The sequence below is a fragment of the Mobula birostris genome, chromosome 8 (genome assembly GCF_030028105.1).
Source record: "Mobula birostris isolate sMobBir1 chromosome 8, sMobBir1.hap1, whole genome shotgun sequence".
Lineage (NCBI taxonomy): Eukaryota > Metazoa > Chordata > Chondrichthyes > Myliobatiformes > Myliobatidae > Mobula > Mobula birostris.
In genome coordinates this window covers 103,207,225-103,229,654 of record NC_092377.1, presented here as the reverse complement: position 1 = coordinate 103,229,654, position 22,430 = coordinate 103,207,225, and the positions used below count along the sequence as shown (strand labels likewise).

The following is a 22,430-nucleotide window of genomic DNA, read 5'->3' as shown; positions in this document are numbered from 1 at the left end:
ATTTACTGTGCTAATAGATTTACCTTAAACTTTGAAACAGCAGATCTACTTGTTGTGAGTCACTCCTCTTTTTTTTTGACTTGGTAGCTGCTTGGTCCCTATGAGGCATATACACTTAGTGGCCATAGGAGTGGATCCTGATGTGGTGTACTACTGCTATAGCCCATGATCTTCAAGGTTGGACATGTTGTGCATTCAGAGATGCTCTTCTGCATGCCCTGTTGTAATGTGTGGTCATTTGAGTTTCTGACATCTTCCTGTTGGCTTGAACCAGTTTGGCCATTCTCATCTGACCTCTCTGATTAAGAAGGTATTTTTTACCACCAGAACAGCCACTCACTGGATGTTTTTTTTTTTTTTTTGCACCATTCTTTATAGATAGTAGAACATCCAAGATCAGCTGTTTCTGAGATACTCAAACCACCCTGTCTGGCCCCAACAATCATTCCACAGTCAATATCACATAGATCACATTCTTCCCGATACTGAACAACAACAGAACCTATTGACCATGTCTGCATGCTTTTCTGCACTGAGTTGCTGCCACGTGATGGGCTGATTAGATACTTTCATTAACTTATTGTACCTAATAAAGTGTCCGCTGAGTGTACATAAATTGCTACTGATGATCCCAAGCATGAATGTTGTCTGCTGCACTCTTTGTATTAGCATTTGTAGAGCTGTGATTGTAATTGAGCATTGTGAAATCAATGGTGAATATCCAACATCTAAACTAAGAAGAGATGTAAGATTTGCTTTATTTGTCACATATATATTGAAACAAAAAGTGCTGTTTTGCATTACATCAAATTAGTGAGGATTGTTTTGTAAATTGCCTCCAAGTGTCTCCACATTTCTGGTGCCAACATAGCATATCCACAACTCACTAACACATAAGTGTTTGGAATTTGGGAGGAAGCCAGAGCACCTGGTGATAACCCACGTGATCATGGGGATTGCAAACTCTTTTTCAGACAGTGGTGAGAATTGAACTCTTATCTTACATCTAGTGCTGTAAAGCTTTGAGCTAAATGCTCGGAGTTGGCAATTGTCCATAATAGTTATTGCAGAAATATCACATAGTAGTTGTGCGACTTCAACCAATGATGAGATTTTCCTTGGATTCCCATTGATTTCAGTTTTACCTAGACTCCTTAATGCTTGACTCTGTTCAATGCTGATGTCAAAGTTCAAAGTACATACATGTCATCATATGCTCCCCTGAGATTCATTGTCTTGCAGGCATTCACACTAGATACAATGAAATATAATGAAAAACTACAAAGACTGACAAACAACCAATGTGCAAAAGAAGACAAATTGTGCAAATGCAAAATATAAATAATAATAAATATGTAAATAAATAATACTGACAGCATGATTTATAGAATCCTTGAGGGTGAGTCCATTGATTGTGGAATCAGTTCAGTGTTGCAGTAAGTGATGTTATCATTGAAGTGAATATGAGGTGATTTCTGAAATCTAGCACTTTGGTTTGTGTTTGGATCAAGTCTGTGGTGAGGTCTGGAGCCAATTATTTCTGGCAAAGCTCAAATAATCAGTGAGCAGGTTATTGGCATAAGTGTGGCTTGAAAGCTCTGTTGAAAATAGCTTTGCTGAGAAATGTCACGAGTCGTGGGGGCAGAAATCTAACCTGATCAGATTAGATTTTTTTTGTTTGTTGTAAACAGGCCTTCAAGGTGCAATTTCTCATTGTGCTGGCGAGACGCGAATTTTGTCACTATTGTGAAACAGCTTGGAGCCATGGTCTGTTCTGAAGTACAAGTTGTGTCTTGTGTCGAGATCTGTCAACTCCCACATTCTTTGAAGAATCCAGTGTATCTAGTCTTTTCTTGATGGAGTGCAGAATGAATTGAATTTACTGAAGAGTGCTTTCTTTCATGAACCTGAGAAGAATGCCAGTATGGTCATTTATCCAATATGCTCTTTCATAATAAAATTCAGATTCATTGTATGTGTGCAACTGAAGATGAACTGGGAAGCGCATTGCAGTCTAATTTCAAAGAGAAACAGGTTTTGTTTATGACACCATTGTTGTAATACCACCAGCTTAACATTATTGTTTTGTTTTCTATAACTTAATTTTTAGTCACTCCTGATGCAGTTATTTTTTTTTATTTACAGATGTTGAGTGTATAAACAGTTTGAGTAATTGTGGGGCTCTGCATTACTCTTCTGCCAGTATCAATGACAATGATTTGGAAAGTGGATCGTGTGCATGTATGGAATTTCCAGTTCTCAGAATGATTCATTGTGAATATTTATTAAGTAGCTTGTTGAAAAAGGATTCAAGGTATGCATTTATAGAATGTAGAACAGTATATCTCAATACAGACCCTTTGTCTCACAATAAGATCAATCTAACCCTTCTCTCCCTCATTAGCTTCAATTTTTCTTTCATCCCTGTGCCTATCCACGTGTTTCCTAAATGATCCTAATGTATCTGCAACATTTACATAGAGTGGTAGGTGTGTGAAATGCCTAGCAGCACATTTCACGCACCTACTGCTCTGTTTTAAAAAAATCTACCTCTAACATTCTCTCCCCCGCCCCATACTTTCCTCCGATCACCTCTGGGAAAATGTCTCTGGCTATCCACTCAATCTGCGCCTCTTATCATCTTGTACACCTCTATTAAGTCACCCCTCATCCTCCTCCAGCCCTACCTTGCTCAATCTATCCTTATAAGATAACCTCTCTAATTCAGTCCACATCCTGGTAAATCTCCTCTGCACCCTCTCGAAAGCTTCCACATCCTTCCTATAGTGGTAATCAGACTGAACACAATACTCTAGTGTTGTCTATCCAAGGTTTTATAGAATTGCGAAATTACTTCGTGGCTCTTGAACTCACTACCTTACTAAGTCATTGTAATTCGTATTGAGAATTATATGAGTTATATCAGCGGTCCCCAACCACCGGGCCGCAAACCATGTGCTACTGGGCCGCGAGGAAACGATGTGAGTCAGCTGCACCTTTCCTCATTCCCTGTCACGCACTGTTGAACTTGAACATAGGGTTGCCAACTGTCCTGTATTTGCCGGGACATCCTGTATACTGAGCTAAATTGGTTTGTCCCATACGGGACCGCCCTTGTCCCATATTTCCCCCACTAAGGTAGAGCATTTCTGTGAAACCTTTCGTGCCAAGATGGTGTGAAGCGAAGAAGCAATTATCATTAATTTATATGGGAAAAATTAGTTTCACTCAACAGAATTGCCAAAACTGATTTGTAGAAAAAAATCGGCACGTACACGGATGCGTACACAGGTGCCTGCACAAGGCTTCGTGGTCATGGTAGTCTTTCTCGGGGTAAACACAAGTGCCCCGTATTTGACTGCTACTTTTGTCCCTTATTTGGGAGTGAGAAAGTTGGCAACCCTAACTGTAAAAGACATGTTGAAGTGAGTTTAACCCTACTTGAATACCCCCCCACCCCCCGGTCAGCCGGTCCACAAGAATATTGTCAATATTAAACCGGTTGGCGGTGCAAAAAAGGTTGGGGACCCCTGAGTTATATAATAATTATAACTCATTTTAATATACAAACTGAATGTTGATTTGAGTGAGAAAGTTGCCTTGGTGAGCCACCCATATTGCTATTGACAGACCAAGAGGAATTGCACAGGAGTGCAAACAGTCTTGGTAGAGGCCTTGGATACACTGGCAAGGGAGAAGGTGAGATGGTGCATCATGTGCCAGACATGTGCGTAGAAATGTGTCTCAGCATGGCAGTTCATTTTTCCCTTCACTGATGTTGTCTGACATGCTCAATATTTTCAACATTTTCTATATAATTTCAGATTTCCTCCATCAGTTCATTTTTGTGGTAATGTAAAACTATTGTCTGAGGCAGTGAAATAAATGTTCATTGTATAGAAGTTGTTTGAGATGTTGACTCTCTTCAGCAATGTAGAGGATGAGGAGTAAAATATCTATCAAATCAGCGAGGATTATACTGGGCAGCCTGCCAGTGTAGCCACGCTTCCAGCAGCAAAATAGCTCACTCACTGTAACCATACATCTTTGGAGTGTGGGAGGAAACCGGAAAACCTGGAGGAAACTCGCGCAGTCATGTGAAGAACATACAAACTCTTTACAGACAGCAGCAGGAATAAAACCCCGATCTTACAACCAGTCCTGTAAAATGCTGTATTAACTTTTATGCTACTGTGCCGTCCCATTAGCCGGATTTGTCATCAAGGCATACAGTATGCAAGCAGGACTTTTGACCCACTGAAACGATGTCAATTGTCAAGGACACATTTACACTAAACCTATTTTACTCTCCCCATATTGCCCTCAGATTCTATCACTCTCTTCCACACTATAAGATGTGCAGTTTACAGTTAACCTAGGTGAGGTGAACAAGAGGTATGTGCAAATTCCACACAGATAGCACCTTGGGTTAGAATTGAAGCAGAAGCTCTCCTAATCGTGCCACCCTAAATTAATATCACTTTTTTACCACAGCCTCAGTGAAATAGGACTAATTGTGTAGATCCTTCAAAGACAGAGTATAACCTTCTCTGTAGTTCTATCATCATGTGTTTTAGCTGTTTTTCACCTTGCAGATTTCTGGATTGTTTATATTAATAGTTTAATTTTGTTTCAGTGTTATTCCAGGAAATTCCAGCAGCCTGTGGGTAGGGACGATATGTGGCATATTCAATATTAATCTTGCTACTGGAGAACTTGATGCTGCTGTACAATTGGAAGGTAATTCAGTGCAGCTTACTTATGCCATTTACTAACAAAGAAGCTTGATAGCTTTACAGATGGCTTTGCGGCCAACTTTGTGGATAGCTTTGTGGCTTACTTGTGCCATTCACTAAAGAAAGAGGCGTGATAGCTTTGTGGCAAGCTTTGCAGGTGATACAAGGAGAGATAGGAGGGTGGGGTAGCATTGAGGAAGTTGTTCCTGAATCACTGAGTGTGTGCCTTTAGGCTTCTGTATCTCCTACCTGATGGTAACAGTGAGAAAAGGGTATGCCCTAGGTGCTGGAGGCCCTTAATAATGGACACTGCCTTTCTGAGACACCACTCCCTAAAGATGTCCTGGGTACTTGGTAGGCTAATGCCCAAGATGGAGCTGACTAGATTTACAACCTTCTGCAGCTTCTTTTGGTCCTGTGCAGTAGCCCCTCCATACCAGACAGTGATGCAGTCTGTCAGAACGCTCTCCATGGTACAACTACAGAAGTTTTTGAGTGTATTTGTTGACATGCCAAATCTCTTTAAACTCTGAATAAAGTATAGCTGATGTCTTGCCTTCTTTATGACTACATCAATATGTTGGGACCAGGTTAGATCCTCCGAGATCTTTCTGCCCAGGAACTTGAAGCTGCTCACTCCCTCCACTCCTGATCCCTCTGAGGATTGGTATATGTTCCTGCGTCTTACCCTTCCTGAAGTCCACAATCAGCTCTTTTGTCTTACTGACGTTGAATGCCAGGTTGTTGCTGCGACACCACTCCACTAGTTGGCATATCTCACTCCTGTACGCCCTCTCATCACCACTTGAGATTCTACCAATAGTAGTTGTATCGTCAGCAAATTTGTAGATGGTACTTGAGCTATGCCTAGCCACACAGTCACGTGTATACAGAGAGTAGAGCAGTGGGCTAGTGTTGATCATCAGCGAGGAGGATATGTTATCACCAATCCGCACAGACCGTGGTCTTCCAGTGTTGATCATCAGCGAGGAGGATATGTTGGTGCGCCAGTGTTGATCATCAGCGAGGAGGATATGTTATCACCAATCCGCACAGACCGTGGTCTTCCGGTTAGGAAATCGAGGATCCAATTGCAGAGGGAGTTACAGAGGCCCAGGTTCTGCAACTTCTCAATCAGGATTGTGGGAATGATGGTATTACATGCTGAGCTATAGTCGATGAACAGCATCCTGACGTTGGTGTTTGTGTTGTCTAGGTGGTCTAAAACCGAGTGGAGAGCCATTGAGATTGCATCTGCCGTTGACCTATTGTGGTGATAGGCAAATTGCAATGGGTCCAGGTCCTTGCTGAGGCGGAGTTCAGTCCAGTCATAACCAACCTCTCAAAGCATTTCATCACTGTCGATGTGAGTGCTACCAGGTGATAGTCATTAAGGCAGCCCACATTATTCTTCTTTGGCACTGGCATAATTGTTGTCTTTTTGAAGCAAGTGGGAACTTCTGCCCTTAGCAGTGAGAGGTTGAAAATGGCCCCTTGTTTAAGAATGTATGTGCTAACATTGCAGTGAGCCCAGAGGAGATTTCTGAGAATGATCCTGGGAATGAAAGGATTAACGTATGTGGAGTGTTTGATGGCTCTGGGCCTGTACTTGCTGGATTTTAGAAAAATGGTGTGGGGGTGATCTTATTAAAACTTAAAGACCTAGATAGAGTGGATTTGGAGAGTATTTTCCTACAGTGAGGGAGTCTCAGACCAGAGAGCACAGCCTCAAAATAGAAAAATGTCCCTTTAGAACAGAAATAGGTATGAATTTCTTTAGCTAGAGGATGACAAATCTGTGGAATTCATCTCCACAGATGCCTGTGGAAGCCAGATTATTATATATATTTAAAGCATTGGCTAATACGTTCTTGATTTGTAAGGACGACAAAGGCTATGGGGAAATAGGTTTGAGAGGGATTGGTAGAGTAGATTCTGTTGGCCTAATGGCCTAATTCTGCTCTGGTGATATATTCAAACATAGAGTATGGGTGTTGATTATAAGCAAATGTGCCTGTCGAATAGATTAGTGAGGAGCGATTCCTCATCCAACCCCCTTTCTGTGTTGGTAGTCTCATCATCCAGCTTGTGCCCAAGCTTTCGTACTTGGGACTACTGGGCCATCCTTGGTTATGGATGTAATAGTCACTTTACCTTGAATAGACCCCATGTTCCTTTCTGTCTTCGGTACTCATGTTAACTGATGTACATCATAGAGAAGAAATAACTTATCATTTGAGGGATGGCTGTCAAACTTGACGTTTTGCTGATGCCATGAAACTTGGTAAAATCTGCAGTTAATAATGCTGACTCATGGGACCTCTCATTCTGTATGTACAACTCTGCTCCGAATCAACCCTCACTCCCCCCTCTCCCTCCAACACTATCTGCTAGGTCTGTCTTACAAATACAGTACGTCATACCATATCTATATATAGACTGGGAAACTGGGCAAATGTATATGTGACACTTGCATCATTTTTTTTTGACTGGTCTAAGGGACTCTTCTCCCAATTTTGTCACCGTAAGTAATGGATTTACCAGAATAGCTGGCCACATCACCATCTTGCTGCGCCAGTTATTGTGATTCTATGTTAATTTTGTAAGGATTAACCAAACCAATTTTAATTAAGTAACACATTAAATATTTTTGTTTCATTTCACAGTACTTTGAATGATTAAAGATACTCAAGTTTAGGTGAATAATGAAATAAAATATATTTCAGATCACCTTGGGTTAAGCATTCGGACAGCTGGATCTTATGCGATAGGAATTAGAAGCACTGACAAGGTAACTTAAAACTTGCTGTACTCGGATGAGCAATTTGAGTTTTATGTTGAGCAAGTTCTAATTACTTTGTGAATAATAAATATCTATTAATAAAGAACCTAACCTATATTACTATTGAAGGTAAGTATTATATCTGTGTACGTCAACTGAATATTGGATTATGGAATAATGGATTTTGACTTTTCTCTATGATTTTTCTATCCCTACCCATGACAACAAGAGTGCTGCTCATCTGATCTCTTCACTCTTGGACCTGTATATCCTCCAACTGAATGATTTGAGGCTTGGGGAATGCACAGAGGAGTCTGAAATATGTGGGGAAAGGGTTGGAAAGTCAGAGCGAATCAACATTGAGATTACTGGGGCAAGGGTCAACTTGTAACACTGAACAAATTAGCAGGTAACAGTGAAGAGAGTAATATTTTTGCTGGGGTGAGTGTGGTGGCCAGGGATGAGGTCAGTGGGATGGGATAATTGATATGTAGTGAGTATAATTGGTGGTTGGTTGGATTTGATTGGCAGATTAAGTAGGGAGGTAGGTTTAGTAGGAGCTACAGACTTGATGGTGCAGTGATGGTTAAACAGTATCAATGGGAAAATGGGATCAAATTTCCCTTTAAGCACGGGTGCTCGAAAAACAGATGCAGTATTGACCCACTTCAGGTTAAAGTCTTTTTTCAACTCCATAGAACTAGTTCTTCCAACCTTGTGAAAAGTAGTTCAAAGGCCACCATATTCAAGCTAGGCTGCTGATGCTACAGGTAATTTAGTACAGAGAAACTACATCTATGTTGAACAGCATTACTTGACTTAATACCAAATATTGAAAGTTCTGTAAAAAATAAAGTGATGGTAAAACTTTGCTGATCTGGCATCTCAAGATCTTTGATGCCTGACTGGCAAGTTCTCTGAACTATTGTATGTTACTCATATTAATACCCCAAATTAATTTTAATTAACTTTCTTTTTAGCTGTTCCACTGTAGTATAATAAATGTTTCAGTAAACCAGGGGAGTTTAGAAATAGCATGGAATATAAAGCCAGGTGAATTTAGTGAAAGCAAGTGAAATAAGAGCGAGCTTAGAAGGAGCTTGGGAATAGGACTCTGGTGAATTTATAATACAGTGGGAATGGAGCCCCTGTGAGTATATAAGGAAAGGTTGAGCTAGAGCTTTTCTTCTTGGAGTGAAGGAGGATGAGAGACTACTTGATAGAGGTGTATAAAATGTAAGAGACATAGATGGAGTAGCCGGCTAGTGCCTTTTTCATGGGTGACAATGGCTAATAGCAGAGGATATCCTATTAAGGTGAGGGGAGGAAAGTTCAGGGAAGATGTCGGAGGTAAGTTTAGTTAACCAGAGAGCGTTAAGTGGCTGATATGTACTGCCAAGGGCAATGGTAAAGGCTGAAACGTTAGGGACATTTAAGAGTTTCTTAGACAAGCACATGGATGTAAGAAAAATGAAGGTTTAGACTGATGGTGGAATAGGTGTTGGCACAATATTTTGGCCCAAAGGACGCATACTGTGGTTATTATGTTCTATGAATGCTAGAAACAAGGCTGGTGTGTTGAAAAGGAGCTTGGTGGCTAGGTCTTGGTAAGTCAAATGCCCAACCATTTGGATTTTCAAGTGATAGAACAGTAGATTATTGGAGTTTTATTATATTTGAAAATAATCTCTTTGTAGAGGTAAAATTGATTTCTCATTTTTGAAAACAGCAAGATAAATTTTCAGGTTGGAGGAACAACACCTTATATTCCGCCTGGGTAGCCTTCAACCTGATTGCATGAACGTTGACTTCTCTAACTTCCGTTAATGCACCACCTCCCCCTCGTACCCCATCCGTTATTTATTTATATACACACATTCTTTTACTCTCTCTCCTTTTTCTCCCTCTGGCCCTCTCACTACACCTCTTGCCCATCCTCTGAGTTTTTCCCCCCTCCCCCTTTGCTTTCTCCCTAGGCCTCCTGTCCCATGATCTTCTCATATCCCTTTTGCCAATCAACTGTCCAGCCCTTGGCTCCATCCCTCCCCCTCCTGTCTTCTCCTATCATTTCAGACCTCCTCCTCCCTCTTCCACTTTGAAATCTCTAACTAGCTCTTCTTTCAGTTAGTCCTGATGAAGGGTCTCAGCCTGAAGCGTTGACTGTACCTCTTCCAATAGATGCTGCCCGGCCTGCTGCGTTCACCAGCAACTTTTATGTGTGTTGCAAGATAGATTTTCTGTTTTAATTACGTTGGGGACAAATGAAAGAATATATTCTCTGAATTATCCCTTCTCACTTGGTTTCATTCATTCAGCTTTTTTACTGGAGGGGAAATCTGGATTTAGAATTTTTTTACACTGTGAAACCTGCACAATAATAACATTAAGTAGTTTCACCCTCTTGGGGCTGATAGAGTCCACCAGACAGTTTTGGTTGTAAAAGAGGTGGCAGTATCTCTTCAAAAACATTTGATTTTCTGTTTCTCCCCAGTTTTTTGAATTGATAAAATTTTAATGATAAAAATTCCTGACATTTCTGCAAGAGATAAAACTTACTTTAAGGGAAACTGTTTATTATCATTTTTGTACATGTATTAATTTTGAAAATTTATTGGGATTTAATGTGTTTTACTCCCAACAGATTTTCTGCCTTCTTTCTTCTATGTTTGGAAAGCATATTGTTCTGCTGGAAATTGATTTACATGAGCTTGCAAGAAAGTGTCTGCAGTCTAAAAACCAAGGGGAAGCACTCTGTGTTATTGCCAGGTAAAATCACCCCTTCTGCGTATTTTAGAAAGATCTTGTCAATATAGCCTGCAACATTTATGTATCACTAATCAATATGTTTCTCCATGGGAGAAGTACACCAAAATACAACCTAACTGTAGAACAAAACATTAAGTACAATTGCATCAGCAAGCTAAAGATATGATATATTTACATAGCATTCAAAATCATGAGCAAACAATCCAAATGAAGCACTTGCATTAATTTTGAAAACCTTTGTCTGCAAAGTTTGTCTTGTTGGGGGTATACTAGAAACGATAGAATGTGCCCAAATTCTTGCCATTTGGATGATTTGCAGCAAGCCCAAGGGTATACTAAAAATCTTCAGTTAGTCAACTTCAAAAAGTTATGATTTTCCTCATGCATCAAACCCACCACTGTTTGCATTCTCAGCATCCTAAAGTATTGAGGGAATCATTGGCTGTTGCATTCCAAAAGCCTGGAGCTACCCCTTATTTTCCTGGTCTTGCTGCTAATGCATCGCCTTGCCAGGGAAAGGGTCTATTCTGGATTGGGTGGGTGAATATCCTAGCCCTTGAGCAGGAAGTGCTAAAGATGCTCATGTTGGATGGAAGTAATATACTTAAGGCTCATTTTGGACTTGGGAAATCAGTATTTTTCAACAACCAGGAAGGATATAGCTAATATTAAAGGGCTGAAAGAAATTTGGTTCCTTGGGTTATAGCCAGGGATGATAAATGGGGATAAGTTCCCACTACCTGCTCCCAATGGCGTGCATCTCAAATAGCCTCTGACAACCAAGTCCATCTCCTGGCTTTCACATGTGGTTTAGCTGCTAAGCCTGGTGGAACCGTTTCTACTGACAGGAGAAGGGGCAAAGGCAGATCACTGGTGCCTTAAAGCCAGATGGGGCTCATCAGCTGTGGCTGGTAGCCCAACTAGGAGTAGGAAAACTCTGATCTCAGACCTCTGCTGCCTTGTGGCTATATCCTGTCATGGGTGAGGCTTCGGCAGTAAACCCTGAGGAAAAATCCAGAGCTGAAGTCCCGAACACAGTCCTAAGTTGACTTCAAAGCTGACTGACAACTCCAGTGACACTGCTGGTGCCAAACTGTATCAGTCTCTGCTATTCTTTGGATTCATCACTGCCTGGAGAGGGGAGTGTGCTATATGGGCAACAGCTTGCTCTCCATATCGTACTGCTGAGGCTTGCATGTCACATGGACAGCTGGGACGCAACATCCACAGCTGATGCCAACCAATGGAGGGCCTTTGAAAAAAGATTTAACATTTAAATTGCTAACTAACAAGGCTTATTAAGCCTCTTCAATTTGTTTCTTATCATTCCCCTATCTATCATGGATATTGTTTTATTAACAACTTTTAAAATTAGCTCTTAATTCTATTGCCTTATTTCTCCAGTTTCTTTTACAGCTTTATTTAATTTGGCTTTCATCTTTTGCTTCTTCCAATATATTGTTATTTTAATCTTTAATTATATGATGATATGATCCAAAAATCATGATTGGTGGCTTGTATTGATTGAGAATCTTCTTTCAGGGCTCCTTTGCTGCCCACCTCCCTTTTAAACTGTGATGCAAAGCAGAAAGAGAAGTCAGCTGTTCCATCAAAGATGGGTAAGTGCTTTGTTTCTGTATGCCCAGTACGTGAAGAGAAGCACAGTGGTTATTCTGAATTAGGGCTGCTGAATAAATCCATTATGGGTGATAGGCATAAGGTGAAAAATATTCTGAATCTTATGTGATTTCTCAGTTGATCGGTAGTTCAGATTGTGCACAACTTGTTTTGTGAGGTTAATGCTGCGCTGTATTTGATATTTATTTTATTTTGTGCTGTATTGGCCTCCCTTACGTAGCAGGATTATCTCAAATTTGTCCAACTTTCAATCCCATGATATCAGGTGGGTGGACATTTCATCACCAGATTCATGCCTGCTTCATTCCTGTGTGTATCGGTGAATTTTAGTAATTGGGTTAGTGTGTATACTGAATATCTCTGGCGCTGAATTCAACAATTTAATATCTTGTCCGTTGTACATGTAGAATGACTTCAAGTAGGAGCAGAATTAGGCTTTTTGGCCCATCAGGTCTACTCTGCCATTTGATTATGACTGCTTTATTGTCCCTTTCAACCCCTTCCCCTGCCTTCTCTCTGTAACCTTTGACACCTTTACTAATCAAGAACCTATCAACTCCTGTTTTAAATATATCCACTGACTTGGCCTCCATAGGCGTCTGTGGCAATGAATTCCACAGATTCCTCTAGCCTCTGGCTAAAGAAATTCCTCTGTTCTAAAGGGATGTCCATCTATTCTGGAGATTGAAATTTTAAACAAAATTATAGCGAATAAAAAGTAAACTGGAGGCAATTTGGTCAATTTCATTTTCAGGTTAGCTCTCTTTAGCATTTACATCTGATTGAGTAATACCTTTGCCAACTTTAGTTCATCACCCGTAGGAGGGGGAGAGGTTGGGTGGGGAGGAGACCTACCCTCATCAGCGGTGTGGACAGATAATCAACATGGTGCCCAAGGAGTGGGTGGAATTGTTAATTTGGGAAAGTATTAGAGCCATTGCCTGCCTTTATTGTTGAAAATTTTGATTGTTAATAAGTCTTAACACTTGACCAAGGGTTGAGAGTAAATGCATGATTTACTGTAAACATCTTTCATTTGTAAATGAACAGAGTCAATGCAAAATTTTATTGTTAATAACTGTATTGAATAAGGACTCACAGTAAACGAATGGTTTTCTTTTCCTGTATGTAATTATTTTTATTTTGTAATATTTCTGAATAAAGTATTTTTGGAAAAAAAAACTTTTGAGCAGCCAGAAAAACAATACAGAAAATCTGATGGAATGTAAGGCAGATTATTGTGATAGATCACATTCATAGTTTATGAAAGTAATGGTGTAGCCATTTGTTGAAATATTCTGTGCATTTAAGTTTATTAGATATTAAGCTGAACATCAGGAACTAGAGGCAGCATTAATGACTTTACAGGCAACTACAATAGCTTTGTAGTAGCTGGGTTTCTGAGTGCCAGTTTTCTGTAACTGAGACCCTTTGTGGCGGCCCTTGAGAGTTCGCTGTCAAAAGCTATACATATTCTCATTCATCATGTTTCAGACATTACTATTTTTGTCATTGTTTGCACTGATAGTTTGGCTGGTATTAAAAATTGCTGACTTTGGCAGATGCAAGTTTAAAAAAAAAATTACAAGAGAGGAAATAGCAAGTTGAAACCAAGTTCTTATTTAATTCAACAAACTAGTTTGCATGTTAGATACGTAAGTACTGCGTGTCACAAACTATATGGAGGCTGCAGAGTAAAACTGAGTAATTTATGTAAATACTCTTGGTACTATTAATTTTGTCTTGTACATACCTTACAAGAATGCCACGGATGGCTGTGGAGGCCACGTTTTTATTTTTTAAATATAGTAGTTGGTCTACACGAAAGCCATATACAATCAGCCCAGAATTAATAATCATAACATAAATGAATAAATGTAAAGGAAATAATACTAAAAATACTGTATATAACATTAATATGTAAGCTAACATAGTGCGAGAGTCCTTGGCTAATCAGTTGAAGACTAACTATACTAAATTTCAAACTAATCAGATTTATAATCAAAAAGATCAACTGATATTTGATCAAGCTGAGATTAATCGATCATTTTTTGACTTTTATTCCTCCTCATATCAATCAGAGTCTCCACGAGACTCTAAACATATGTATGACTTTTTAGATAACCTAGATTTCCCTAAGATTTCATATGATATATCTTCTATGTTAGACACTTCCTTTACCACTGATGAGATTAAGAATGTTATTTTTTCTATGAACCCGGGGAAAGCTCCTGGTCCTGATGGGTTTACCGTGGAATTTTATAAATTTTTTGCACCCTCATTAATCCCTTGGTTATTCAGGGTTCTGGAGGCCTCATTAAAACTTGGTAAACTTCCCGAATCCTTTTACAGAGCATCGATCTCTTTAATATTAAAGAAGGATAAAGATCCTGCTCAATGTGCATCTTATAGACCAATATCCTTATTAAACGTTGACTCTAAAATTTTTTCTAAATTATTAGCAAACAGATTAGAAAAAGCACTCCCTTATATTATTTCGGAAGACCAAACGGGTTTTATTAAAGATAGTTACTCTTTTTATAATATTCGTACACTGTTAAACATTGTTTATACCGTGTCACAGAATGATCCTGAATGCGTCATTTCCTTAGACGCTGTAAAAGCCTTCGACAGAGTCGAATGGCCTTACTTATTTAAGATGCTTGAAATGTTTAATTTCAGCCCAAAATTTATATCCTGGATCAAATTGTTATATCATTCTCCTATGGCCTCAGTTTCTACTAACTCTTTAAACTCACCTTTTTTTCCTCTTTTTCGAGGTACCAGACAAGGTTGTCCTCTTAGTCCTTTATTATTTGATATTGCATTAGAACCTCTTGCAATTGCTATTCGAGAATCTCCAAATATTATTGGTATAACTCGTGGTTTAAAGTCTCATAAAGTATCACTTTATGCTGATGACTTACTTTTATATATTTCTAATCCTCAAAAATCTATTCCTGCTGCTTTAAATTTATTAGCACAATTTAGTCTTTTTTCAGGTTATAAGTTAAACCTCAGCAAGAGTGAACTTTCCCCGATTAATAAGCAAGTTCCCTTATATCAGAACCTCCCGTTTAAATTGGTTAATAACCATCTTTCATATCTTGGGATTAAAATTACCTGTAAACATAAGGATTTATTTAAGACTAATTTCCTACCCTTAATTGATCACATTACTCAATTTTCATTTAAATGGTCTCCATTTTATTTAACTTTGATTGGTCGTATTAATACTGTTAAGATGTTTATTCTGCCAAAATTTTGATATGTATTTCAGGCACTACCGATTTTTGTTCCAAAATCCCTTTTTGACAAAGTTGACTCTAAAATTTCTTCATTTATTTGGCAAAATAAAAACCCGAGATTGAGTAGAATACATCTACAGAAAGCTAAGAGAGATGGAGGTTTGGCATTCCCTAACTTTAGATTCTGTTATTGGGCAATTAATATTCGACCCATGAAATTTTGGCTACTTGACCAAGATGCACTATCCATTCCTAAATGGGTAGTATTGGAATTACAATCTGCTCAAGGTTATGCACTTGGCTCCATTTTAGGTTCCTCTCTTCCTTTTGATTTGAAACGCCACAGACAGGTTTGTAACCCGATAGTTAAATATACCCTACGTATTTGGTTTCAATTCCGAAAATTTTTCGATCTTAATCAATTTGGGCTTGCGGTTCTTATTTTAGGCAACATATTCTTTCCCCCCTCTTCCACGGACCGTCCCTTTCAGATTTGGAAGACTAATGGTATATCACGGTTTTTGGATTTGTTTTCAGATGGCTCCCTTATGTCTTTTGAACAATTATCTAACAAATATAACTTACCAAGAATACATTTTTTTAGATATCTCCAAGTTAGAAATTTCCTAAGTACTATACTTTCTTCCTTTCCGACGTTACCTCCTACATATATTTTAGATACTATAATTAACCTTAACCCATGTCAGAAAGGTGTAACAGCTATTACTTATAATATTCTCATGAAACTTAGGAAAGCTCCATTCGATAAGATTAGGTCAGATTGGGAAAAGGAATTGGGCTTTATTATCTCGACGGATGACTGGGCGCATAGTTTACAACTAGTCAATACTTCCTCTCTTTGTTCCAAACATTCCCTAATTCAATTTAAAGTTGTTCATAGAGCACATATGTCTAAAGATAAATTAACTCATTTTTATTCTCATATTAACCCTCTTTGTGACAGATGTCATTGGGGGATAGCTTCCTTAACTCATATGTTTTGGTCCTGTCCTACTTTGGAAACTTTTTGGAAAGATATTTTTAATATTATTTCAAAAGTATTGAATGTAGATATTTCTCCCCATCCTATTACTGCTATCTTTGGATTACCTAAAATTTCCAGTAATCTTTCCCCTTCAGCCCGTAGAATGATTGCATTTCTTACTTTAATGGCGAAAAGATGTATTTTACAACATTGGAAGGAGATTAATGCCCCAACTACGTTCTTTTGGTTTTCTCAGATGATACTATGTTTAAATTTGGAGAAAATCAGAAGTAATCTTTATGATACTTCAGTTAAATTTGAACAGACCTGGAGATCTTTTATTCAACATTTTCATTTAATGTAATTTTTTTTCCCTCTTTCCCCATATTTACATTCCCTTCTTGCTTTTTAACTGTTTTTAATGGAGGTCGGGTTTGAGGATGTGATTGTTTTAAGTTGTTTCAGTATACTTGATACCTAGTTAGCCCATTACTTTGCCATGCTCTTTAGATTAGTTGCACAGTGGGTTTTTTTTTGGGTTTTTCCTTCTCTTTATTGATATGTATGGAAAATTAGTGTAATATTATATTACCTTATTATTTTATATCTAAACTGCACTGTTTATACTAACATTTTTGTGTATTAATATCTCTTGTAAATTTATATTGCAACAGTGTATTAGTGTTTACACGGTTTACCTTTTGTGTACTAATTCAATAAAAAGATTTAAAAAGAAAGAACATAGTGCGAGAGTCTAGGACCAGAGGGCACACCTTTAAAATAGGAGAGTATCCCTTTAGAACAGAGATGAGGAGGAATTTCTTTAACTGGGGAGTGTTGAATCTGCGGAATTCATTGATGGCTGTGGAGGCCAAGTCATTGGGTATATTTGAAGTGGAAGTTGATAGGTTCTGGCTTAGTGAGGGTGTCAAAGGTTATGGGGAGAAGGCAAGAGAATGGTGTTGAGAGGGATAGTAAATCAGCCATGATCAGTGGGGAGTAGCCTGGTTGGCAATGTTTCCTCTAACTTGTGCGCAGACGCGCATCTTTTTCTACCAGCACACAAAGGAAATTAAACTGAACACAAAAGGTTGTCATCCTCTACCTCATTGGCATGTTAAGTATATTTCACAATCGTACACAATCACATTTCCATTTCTGGTTTCTGATGCGGATGGTGTTGACAACATTGAATTTGTCAATGATTTGTCTGCAGATTTTAGAACTGGCTTACTTATACTGTTTTTATTGAATAAGTTATTGATTCACTATGTTAAATTTCAAAGAAGCAAAGGACGTGAAGTGCAAAAAAACCACTAGTTCATTTAAAACAGAATGGCTTAAAAAAACAGTAGAAACTGCTGCACCGAAAGTTCATGAGGTCAGCGACGTGCAGCTACGAGAAATAATTATGTAGAATACAGAAACTGGAGTTACCGGTATGTATTGTTGTGATGCAAAAGTTGCTGGAGGATTTGCTCATGAGAAGAAGTAGAATGATATTTGAAAACTTGACTTTTTAAATGATCATTTAGCAAGCAAATCATATATGGACCATGTGCAAAAGGTCTCACGAGAAAATCCTTCAATACCTGCTACAGGTCTGCTATGTATGTTTTGTGAGAGTTCAGATCAGCAAGAGAGAAAATGGTCAAACCCAAAAGGAGATGGCAGTTATATATAGGCCTCCCAACAGTAGCTGGGATGTGGACCACAGATTACAACAGGAAATAGAATAGTTGTGTCAAAAGGGCAATGTTATGATGGTCATGGGAGATTTTAACATGCAGGTCGAAATGGAAAAATCAGTTTTTTTTTGATTAAGTGCAATCGTGAACAATAGCCAGATCAGAAATGCTGATCAAGTCAGCTAGTTCCCAAAGAGAACTCTGATAGGCCAATCAGATGGTTCACGGCTGCTCAGTGATAACAGGCACAAGGGTCGCTAGCCTGTACCCCAGAAACACACTTGAACAGTGCGGCGGAGGTATGTGCTATGCATGACCTGATCTGAAAGCATCATGTTGACTCATAACAGATGGTGTTCACGGTGGAACAGCTTAGTCAAGGATGGGGTGATCATCACAGATGTGCAAATTATACCTCCACTGCCCCGGTAATGGATCTCAAGAGGCTGAGTTTGTTGAATGCCTATGAGATGGCTTTTTAGAGCAGTTTGATGTTGAGTCTATTAGGGGATCAGCTATTCTTGATTGGATGTTATGTACTGTACAAGAGGTGATTAAGGAGCTGAAGGTAAAAGAACCCTTAGGAGGCAGTGATCACAATATGATTGAGTTCGACTTGAAATTTGATAGGGAGAAACTAAAGTCTGACATAGCAGAATTTCAGTGGAGTAAAGGAAATTACAGTGGTATGAGAAAGGAGATGGCCAAAGTAAATTGGAAGGAGATGCTAGCAAGGATGACAGCAGAACAGCAATGGCGTGCGTTTCTGGGAAAAATGAGGAGGGTGCAGGATAGATGTACTCCAAAAATGAAGAAATACTCAAATGCCAAAATAGTACAACCATGGCTGACAAGAGAAGGCAAAGCTAATGTAAAAGCAGAAGAGAGGGCATACGACAAGGCAAAAATTAGTGGGAAAATAGAGGAATGGGAAGCTTTTAAAATCTACAGAGAGCAACTAAAACGAATCATTGGGAGGGAAAAGATGAAATCTGAAAGCAAGTTAGCAAACAATATCAAGGTGGTAGTAAAAGCTTTTTCAAGTATGTAAAGAGTAAAAGAGATTTGAGAGTGGATATAGGACTGCTAGGAAATGAGGCCGTGAGAAATAATCATGGGCAACAAGGAGATGAGAGATGAACTAAATAAGTATTTTGCATCGGTCTTCACTGTGGAAGGCCGTAGCATTGTGCCAGATGTTGAAGGGTGTGTTGGAAGAGAAGTGAGTATAGGTACTATTATAAGAGAGAAGGTGCTCAAAAAACTGAAAGACCTAAGGGTACATAAGTCACCTGGACCAGATGAATTGCACCTTGCATTCTGAAAGAGGTAGCGGTAGAGATTGTGGAGGTATTAGTAATGATCTTTCAAAAATCTTTCGAAGTATTGAGGAAGGCAGCAGAATGGAAATTATAAACCAGTTAGCCTGACCTCAGTGGTTGGAAAGATGTTGGAGTCAATTGTTGGATGAGGTTATGGAGTACTTAGTGACACAAGACAAGGTAGGACAAAGTCAGCATGGTTTCTTTAAGGGAAAATCTTGCCTGATGAGCCTGTTAGAATTCTCTGAATTTACAAATAGGATAGATCAAGGGGATGCAGTGTATATTTGGACTTTCAGAAGGCCTTTGACAAGGTGCCACACATGAAGCTGCTTACCAAGTTAAGAGCCCATGGTATTAAAGGAAAGTTACTAGCATGGTTTGAGCAATGGCTGTTTGGTAGGAGGCAGCAAGTGGGAATAAAAGGATTCTTTTCTGGTTGGTTGCCAGTGACTAGTGGTGTTCCGCAAGGGTCGGTGTTGGGACCACTTCTTTTTATGCTCTATATCAATGATTTAGATGATGGAATAGATGACTTTGTTGCCAGGTTTGCAAATAATGCTAAGATTGGTGGAGGGGCATGTCGTGTTGAGGAAACAGGTAGGCTGCAGAAGGACTTAGACAGGTTAGGAGAATGGGTAAGAAAGTGACAAGTTAAATCAAGCAACAGGGCTTCGCTTCCAGATGAGCACAATGCCTTAAAGCTTGCTTGGACTGTCAAAACATGAATGAAACATCACAAACTCCATCAGCCCCCAGTCTCTGAGGATGATGTGCGAGCAGCCTTCAGGAGGGTGAACCCGTGAAAAACATCCATCCCGAATGAGGTACCTGGCCAAGTACTAAAGACCTGTGCTGATGTACTGGCTGAAGTGTTCACTGAGATCTTTGACATCTTGCTTCAGCAGACTGAAGTACCTATGTACTTTAAGCAGGTTTCAGTTATACCAGTGCCTAAGAAGGTAGTGATAACGTCCCTCAATGACTATCGCCCAGTAGCACTTACATCCACTATGATTAAGTGTTTTGAGAGGTTGGTGATGAAACATATCAGCTCCTCCCTGAGAAGCAACTTGGGTCTGCTTCAATTTACCTAGAGCAGCAGCAGGTCCACAGAAGATGCCATCTCATTGGCTCTTCGCTGAACCCTGGAACATCCAGACAGCAAAGCCACATATATCAGGATACTCTTTATTGAGTACAGCTCGGCAACCTATGCCATCATCTTTTCAAAACTAATCAATAAGCTTCAAGACCTTGGTCTCAATACCTCCTTGTGTAGTTGGATCCTCAATTGCAGACCACAGTCAGTTCAGATTATCAACAACATCTCCACGATCTCCAACCATACAGGTGCATCACAAGGCTGTGCGCTTAGCCCTCTGCTCTACTCACCTTACCCTTATGATGCCTGACTCTAAATCTAAATCTTCCATGGTCTGATCCAGGGAGGGCTGTATGTGCTGTTGATTATATCATGTTGGTTCCATTTGAAGCTGAAGGGTCACGAGGCATTCACCAATTCTGCAAGAGCAGTTGCTGAGAAGCTTGACTAGCTCGCTCTTGGTGGTGAAGTTTACTCTATGAAGTCACTGCCCCTCTTCTGGTTTGTCTTTCCAAAAGATCTTGAACTGGGAATTGTCTGTCAATGTAACAGTAAGAGAATGTAAAATATTGCTGTATGGTGACATATGGTAATTCATCATAACAACTTGCTCTGTAAGACTAATGTAGAGGGCTGTTATAAAATAAATCGATTTCTGTGAACCATACTCAAAGTTTAAAGTAAATTTATTATAAAAGTATGTATACGTCACCATATACTATCCTGAGGTTGTTTTTCTTGCAGGCATTCACAGTAGAACAAAGAAATACAATAGAATCAGTTAAAAACTACACACAAAAACTGAAAACCAACCAATGTGCAAGATAAGACAATCTGTGCAAATACAAATAGATAAACAAACAATACTCAGAATACGAGTGAGTAGAGTCTTTGAAAGTGAGTCTATAGGTTAGAAACATAGAAAACCTACAGCACAATACAGGCCCTTTGGCCCACAAAGCTGTGCAGAACATGTCCTTACCTTAGAAATTATCTAGGGTTACCCATAGCTCTCTATTTTCTTAAGCTCCATGTACCTATCCAGGTGACTCTTAAAAGACCCCATCATATCTGTCTCCACCACCGTCGCTGGCAGCCTGTTCCATGCACTCACTACTCTCTGCATAAAAAACTTAACCCCTGCATCTCCTGTGTACCTACTTCCAAGCAACACATGCAAAATGCTAGGTGGAATTCAACAGGCCAGGCAGCATCCGTGGAAAAGAGTAAACTGTTCACTCTTTTGCATAGATGCAGGCTGGCCTGCTGAGTTCCTCCAGTATTTTGTGTGTGTTGCTTTGGATTTCTGGCATCTGTGGATTTTCTAGTCTCCATAGGTTGTGGAATCTGTTCAGAGTTGAGGTGAGTGAAGTTATCCATGCTACTTAAAGGGTAATAGCTATTACTGAACCTGGCAGTGTGGGACCTATATGCTATATAGATGCCTCCATAGCTTTAATAGCAGACTTTACAAATGACATATTGCCTTTCTAATGTTCAATGTAAATCTGGGCAGTAAAAGTCATGAAGTCCTATCACACAGGAGAAGGCCCTTCAATCCTACAGTATCCATGCTTCATTCCATTAACATCAATCCCATTTTACCTTGCATTCCTATCAGTCCTGAATTCTCCTGTCACAGATCTGCACCAGGTACAGACCAGAAGAGAGACACATTGCCACGTGGAATATGCAGGCTTCATATAGAAGCACCCTAGAGATCAGGAGCTGTGAGGCAGCAGCACTGTGTTGCTCCAGTACTGTTACATAATGCTGCAGCTTTGCACAATTACACATTATAACATTTTTATATTATTGTAAAATAATGTTAAAATTTGTATCGCTGACCTCTGTAACTGTAGTGATTAGCATAATGCTGTTACAGTGCCAGTAAAACAGGTTCAATTCTGCCACTGTCTGTCAGGAGTATGCATGTTCTTCCCATGATGTGTGGGTTTCCTACAAGTGTTCTGGATTCCTCCCACATTCTGATTACATATGGGTTAGAAGGTTAATTAGTCACACACGTGTAATAGGGCAGTGTGGGCTGATTGGGCCCTGTTACCCTGCTGTATCTCCAAATAAAAAGTAAATAAAATCTTAAAATGCTAATGTGCAGAAGAAGATTCCACAACATATTTATGAGAATATGATTTATTT

At 39.3% G+C, this 22,430-nt stretch overlaps 1 protein-coding gene across 1 annotated transcript in view; it reads left to right on the top strand.

Moving 5' to 3' along the window:
• Positions 1-22,430, top strand: part of wdr27 (WD repeat domain 27) — a 292,507-nt gene that overhangs the window by 38,536 nt on the left and 231,541 nt on the right. The window contains exons 9-13 of the mRNA XM_072266892.1: positions 2,146-2,314; positions 4,637-4,740; positions 7,463-7,527; positions 10,160-10,284; positions 11,827-11,903. Coding sequence (XP_072122993.1) covers positions 2,146-2,314; positions 4,637-4,740; positions 7,463-7,527; positions 10,160-10,284; positions 11,827-11,903 — 540 coding nt within the window. The remainder of the gene's footprint in view (positions 1-2,145; positions 2,315-4,636; positions 4,741-7,462; positions 7,528-10,159; positions 10,285-11,826; positions 11,904-22,430) is intronic.